At 37.7% G+C, this 6,313-nt stretch overlaps 1 protein-coding gene across 1 annotated transcript; it reads left to right on the top strand.

Annotated features, from left to right (window-relative positions):
- Window positions 1-3,681: 3,681 nt before the first annotated feature.
- On the top strand, window positions 3,682-4,971 carry LOC103707253 (gamma-glutamyl peptidase 3-like). The gene is made up of 4 exons (XM_008791670.4): window positions 3,682-4,073; window positions 4,199-4,363; window positions 4,481-4,648; window positions 4,731-4,971. The coding sequence occupies exons 1-4, from the start codon at window positions 3,756-3,758 to the stop codon at window positions 4,827-4,829; spliced, it is 750 nt and encodes a 249-aa protein (XP_008789892.2). The 5' UTR covers window positions 3,682-3,755; the 3' UTR covers window positions 4,830-4,971.
- The last annotated feature ends 1,342 nt before the right edge of the window (window positions 4,972-6,313 follow it).

Genomic DNA, 6,313 nt, shown 5'->3' with positions numbered 1-6,313 from the left:
TTCGGATACCAATATTGATTAAATTGGGAAGAAAAAAAATAAAATTTGATTTCATGCAAGGCTTGATGTAACCTTGCAGCTAATTAAGCATGCCCATTTCCAAAACAAGTGATCTATGACTCACGCAACTGGCTATCCTGAGCCATGATTCATGCAATTGGCATCAATTATAGCATCTGATGTCACTGATGTTCCATGACATCTATTAAAAAAAGAAGAGAGACAGTCCAATATCTCCGTCCATTTTCTTGGAGCTGCTTTTCGAGTGTTGCATGGACATTGGGAGTTGGATTTGAAGTACAAGAGTACTAGAACGTAAAAATTAGGCAATTCTTCCACACAAAAGACACAATATTAACCATGTTTTAAATATATTCTAGATTCTATTATGTTTCAGACCAATATTAATTACTTATTCCAATATATTTTCCTTATGTTGAAGGTATACCAACTCGTTGCTAAAATATTTGTGGTTGAAAAAAAAATACTACACATCTGGATTAGAGGGCTTTGGATGTATTGTGAGAGATAGAGGCATACTCCGATGCTCTGCATAATATACCATGAATGGTAAAGGGCAGAAAGAAATTAGCTAGGTTTGGAAAGTTAAAAACCTTTCTAATTGAAGTTAATTCGATTACAACACTCCACAAAAAATAAATAAAAAAAAATCAGAGAAGGAATCTAGTATTTTCTTGGATTCTATGATCTGAAAATTTCTGACGAATAAAGTTTTCTCTCCAATTGCAACTTTTATCTACCATGGCTGTCTCTCTCTTAAAATTTAGTTGAGAAGGGAACCTTGAGAGATAGTTTATCCTAATGGTTAATGTCTAAACTCTTGCATTGTGTGTGGCTCAATGCTTGGAGAGAAAAGGCTTTCCTTCGTTTCTTTGAAAAGGTTTTCCTAGTTTCAAACTTAATCAAAATAAATTTTTTTTATCAACTTCTATGAATTTGGTGAGCCTAAGGGCTAAGGCTCCTATAGAAAATATTACATATTTTCTTTGCGTTCTGTAAATATAAAACCTAGAATCTCTTATGTTTGCAACATGGTGCTATATATCTAATGTCACAAGATATTTATACTTTTCTCTTGAAACATTTATGCACGGTCTTTGGCATTTGACATGCAATTTTGTTTTTGAGAATTAGGATGGAAAATTTTAAAATTAACTTATATAAATTTCCCGGTATGTGTGCCTTACGCATCAACGAGCCATGCTTCCTCTCCCTCTTGACTTTTAATTGTATACAGGCCTAGCCCTTTTTTCCCCTCTTTTTTTAAAGAAATATCTAAGCCTAGTTAAAATGTCTAAATAAAGGGCATCCAAAGGGCTTTTCACAAATGCTCAAATTATATAGTGTTAACCAAAAACATGGCTTCATGTAGCTTTTGACTACTCTTTGGGCGTATGATGCCAAAAACAGATATGAGGGCTTTTTCTTAAGTTTTAAAAGTGAATCTATCCAAATGCACAGTACGTTAAAGCATATCTTAGATTCAATGACTAGATTGGCCAATCCAAACCGGTCTATAAACAATTCATGGGGCCAACAGATAAGTAACTTGAGCTAGAAGGCAAAGGTAGCACTTGATTTTTAAGTAAATTTATCTTTGCGATTTTTGCTATATTGGATGCATCGAAAATGATATTTGCTATATTAGTTGAGTGAAGTATGCTATCAAGTTCTAGCATTATGACCAGTATAGGGAGGCCTCTCTCTCTCTCCATCTATCTAGATCTATCTATCTTTGAGAGGGAGAGAGCCAGTGAATTTAACATCCACTCACGAGCCAATAGCTTTAGTAAAGAAAAAGAATAGAACAATGCATCTACATTGTGAAAAAGAAATCTGAGGGTGGCATATGACTTGAATAGTTTGTGCAGTTTTTTTTTCTTTTAAGAATATAATGGTGATTTACCATCACTTAGATTTGGACATATGTAACCTCTTATTTGGAGATAAAGGTAACAACCAGCCGAACTAACAACTATGATGGTTTGCGTAGGATTAGACACGAACAAGAGTGAAAAGATGGATCAAATGTTTAGTATGTGATCCATATTGCTTGATGCGCATTAATTCGTGGATCTCACAAAACTTTATGGTAACTTTTTCATGAAGTAGTTAGCAGATAAATGCAAACTCAAATATCAAAATCTATCATGTATCGCAAGTGCAGCTCTATTGGAAAATAAGCTTCACAATGGAACTAAATCATCCTTAGGCTTATAAATTAGCCAAAGATTGCACTCGGGGAAAAAAAAAGCATGCCACATCAGTGACATCCAAAGACTACGCTGAGCCCAGGTCATACAGGTTTTGAAATTTAGTGAATGGAAAAAAAAAAAAGTAGGCTTATACATTCGTTGTCATTGGGCAATGTGACTGAATACCTGGTAAAAGAAAGAAATTATTGGTTGGATCGGATCTACCATGAACCACTAATAAATTCATCCTAACATATATTACTATTACACATAAAAAGAAAAAAAAAATTACTATTACATGTGTTGCTTTCTAGTTAAATTTGTACCATGTGACCTAGGTCTCACACACTCAAGGCTATATTTTACTATAGTATTATATTGAGTGCATATTTAACTTATATACCAACACACGGACGAAACACTGCCTAGAAACCGTGTGAGCCATGCAATCCATTTAAACGTGTGGGCTTCACCAACATCAGACGTGACAACCATGTCAAGTAGGGGATGTTTAAGATTAAACGTTTTTGATAATAAGCACGTGTGTGTGGTGGCGGATCACATTTTTCACCATCTCTTTTGATTAAAAAAAAAAAAGTTGATGGCTATCTCTTTAATTTGTTTTTTCTAAGACAAACTTACTGCCGAGGCTTCTTTTTTTTTTTATGACTAAAATAAGTTAAGTTTATCTTGTGAATCCTGCAATCTTCATCACATTTTGGGGTCATGCAAAGAGAGGGTGGTGGGAACCACATAGCACTGATGCACCGAAAGAAATGATATACATGACTGTGCGCAGACAATAACGTGGACTAAATACAAGATTTATGCTGCAATGTTCTCTAATTGTGCAAGAATCAGAAGTCAAATTAGTTTTAGTATTATTTTTTAATGTTTTAAGAGCTTTTTCAAAAAAATAAATTATAAAATATTATTTTAATTTTTTAGTTCTATATAAATATCTAAGAATCAAGATCTCTATGCTATACAATTAATGTAGGATTAAAGATCGATCTCCGCACAAGTCCACACAATCCTCTCTTTTGGAAAATGGAATGAGCAAGCTTACCTATCTTTTTGAAAAAAAGGAATTGGTAGGAATATCATTTTTCTTTTCAAAAGAGAATTTTTTTTAATGAAATACTGAAAAGGGAACAGATGCTTGGTTTGTGACAAGGTTGCTTGCTCTCTCTCCTGTGGAGGGGAATGTTACAAGGTTTGCCATCCTTGGCATCATTCTTTGAGGTACAACAAAGGGGGGGAACTGGCCTTCCTAGTTGCTCCCCTTCAGTGCAGGAGCAACTCGGTATGTGGCTGCTGGCTCGGCTCCAATTATTATGTACTTGGTGACATTCCGATGTCAAACTTGGCGGTCACGCCTCCTTCAAACGCGCTTTCGTGCCCAAAGGACCGCGGTACGAGTGGCTTTCCATTTCCCATCCCTATAAAAAGGAGAGCTAGCTGGGGTGCACTTCTACACCTCAAGCCATCAACCCTACTCTTTCCTTACCAAGCTCTTCGATCTCTTCTCCACCAACCATGAAAGACAGCAGCGAGAAGCGATATGCTCTCCTCCTCGCTACTAAAGACTCAGACTATGTCAAGAAAATCTATGGAGGCTACTTCCCGGTCTTCGTAGAAGCATTTGGTGATGAAGGTGAGACATGGGATCTTTATAGAGCGATAGAGGGCGAATTCCCCGACATGGAGGAGCTCGATAGCTATGATGGTTTCGTGATCAGCGGAAGCCCCCATGATGCCTATGGAAATGACCTCTGGATCCTAAGGCTTTGCTTCCTGATCCAGACCTTGGATTCCATGCAAAAGAGAGTCCTTGGCATTTGCTTTGGCCACCAAGTAAGCATGCAGTTCACTTCAAAAGCTTATTCGATTCCAATTCATTTCCAACATGATGCTCTTGCTTTCATGCATGGGCCTGCCATCTATGTATGTTTAATGACAAATGATGCCTGGGAACGTAGGTCTTGTGCCGGGCATTGGGAGGCCGAGTTGGAAAGGCTTATGGGGGGTGGGACATTGGAGTTCGGAAGGTGATCATGGCGGAAGACTTGTCCCAATGCAAATTTCTTGAAGGTGTTGAGGAGTTTCCTCACAGCGCTCCAATCATCGAGTGCCATCAAGATGAGGTATGAGTTTTTTCGGTTTTCGAGCACCAAATGATCAGATTCCAATTCTCTCTCTAGCGTACAAACAACGTCCGTTGCATGATTTGGTCTAATGGAGTTGTTGAATAATAAAATCAGGTGTGGGAGGTGCCATTGGAGGCTGAGGTGCTTGCCTTCTCGGAGAAGACCGGAGTAGAGATGTTTGCGATCGGAGACCATGTGTTGGGAATTCAAGGGCACCCGGAGTACACCAAAGATATCTTGCACAATCTCATCGATCGCCTTGCTAACATGAGCTCCATTGATGTAAGTCTCTTTGGTGAACTTCTCTTTGTTTTTGGTCTATCGAAATGTATCCTTCTAAGACTGACGAGATTGTGTCTTTTAGAGAGCTTTTGCTGATGATGCCAAAAGAAGATTGGAGGAAGCCGAACCTGACAGGAGCTCTTGGGTGAAGTTGTGCAAGGGATTCCTCAAGGGAAGATGAAGCCAAGGATCTAAACCTCTTGTTGTTTCTTTTTTAACCGGCTCCTGTATTGGTATCTATAATCACAAGTTGACTGCGTAAAAGATAGGGAACAAAGATTGCTTGCCTCCTTTTAATACGAATCTGTCCCCCCTTTTTTTTAGAGTCGATTTTAAAGCAGGAGAAAAAAAATATGTACAAGTTGACTTTTACAAATAGCTAGCTCATGCATGCACTACCTTTTTTTAAAAGAATCATCCCCTTCCATCTCTCTCTCTCTCTCACACGCACACACACGCACGCACATAAATGTTGAAGTTGATGGACACAAGTGGAGCATGTTTTCTTTTCTTTGAGAAATGGAGGAAACTCCACCGCAATTTCCTTCAACAAGAAAACGAAGGACACAAGCTGCCACTTATTTTGAGGCTCAGCAGCCTAATCCTAAGAGAAGGCCACCCTATCTGATCAGACTGAGGAAGGGCTGGGCTAGGAATGATCCCCTGGGGGACTACTATTATGAACTATTGCAACAATATCTTGGGGAGTTACCCAAAAACAAAAAACTGGAGCTTCCAAAGAGGAGGGAAGAGAAAGAAAAATGAAGAAATGAGAGCGGAGGTGCATGCTTTTTTTGAGTGAAAAAATATAAGGATCAAATAAAATGCCACTATTTGCACTTATCATTAAGTAAGAGTAGCTTTGTTTCTTTTACTCTACATAGACAGGGTGGACTTGCTATACCTTTTTCCTATAAACTATTTGGTTGTTTCTAAAAAAAATGCGTAATGTTTGCATGATGTGATGGAACACGTATTTACACATATGAATGATAGGATTTAACTATAGTTCATATTAATAAAATAAAAAAAATGATATGGTTAATTTTCAAACATACTCTCCATTACTGATCCAGGAGGAATTCGACTCAGAGAAATAGAATGGTGAGAAGGAAAAAAACATGGTAATTAACCGGAAACTAGATCAAGCTAGATGAGGCTCGAAAGCATAAACTGCATGGATGACCAATTGCTTCTTGTTAAAGAAAAATGGTTTTGCAAGGTGATGCATAACTCTAGGATGTTTCTTGATAAAAGCTTGATGGAATAAAAGGTATTTTGAAGTTGATCTGTTTTTCAAAAGATGACACAATGTTTTTTTTTTTTAATTTCTATTTTGGCTTATACACAGCTAATAGATTGCTATCTTCTTTGCTTTCTCATGGGTTTGTTGAGTTAGAACGGACACCTGCTGTCCTGATCTGGCATGCTCTTTATCTTTCTGTAACTCATCCTCTTTGTAATTACCGATTCTTTTAATAAAGTTTTGGATGGTTGTTGCCTCCCTTAGTATTTAAAAAAGAAAAAAAAGGCTTGCGCAATAGAGATTGCAGGATTAGTGTAGCCTTGTCCTTTATTATTACTTCAAGAGGCAACCAAGGGGTGACAGTTTTAGGGGAAAATTACTGGAAAGCAAGTGGGGAGGGGAGACATGGGATTTGGATA

The sequence above is a fragment of the Phoenix dactylifera genome, chromosome 14 (genome assembly GCF_009389715.1).
Source record: "Phoenix dactylifera cultivar Barhee BC4 chromosome 14, palm_55x_up_171113_PBpolish2nd_filt_p, whole genome shotgun sequence".
NCBI lineage: Eukaryota > Viridiplantae > Streptophyta > Magnoliopsida > Arecales > Arecaceae > Phoenix > Phoenix dactylifera.
This window is presented reverse-complemented; position numbering and strand designations above follow the sequence as displayed.

Coding starts and splice junctions, on each gene's coding strand:
- LOC103707253 (XM_008791670.4), top strand. CDS start 3,756: ATGAAAGACAGCAGCGAGAAGCGATATGCTCTCCTCCTCGCTACTAAA. Junction 4,074..4,198: donor GCATTTGCTTTGGCCACCAA/GTAAGCATGCAG, acceptor CTGGGAACGTAG/GTCTTGTGCCGGGCATTGGG. Junction 4,649..4,730: donor CTAACATGAGCTCCATTGAT/GTAAGTCTCTTT, acceptor TGTGTCTTTTAG/AGAGCTTTTGCTGATGATGC.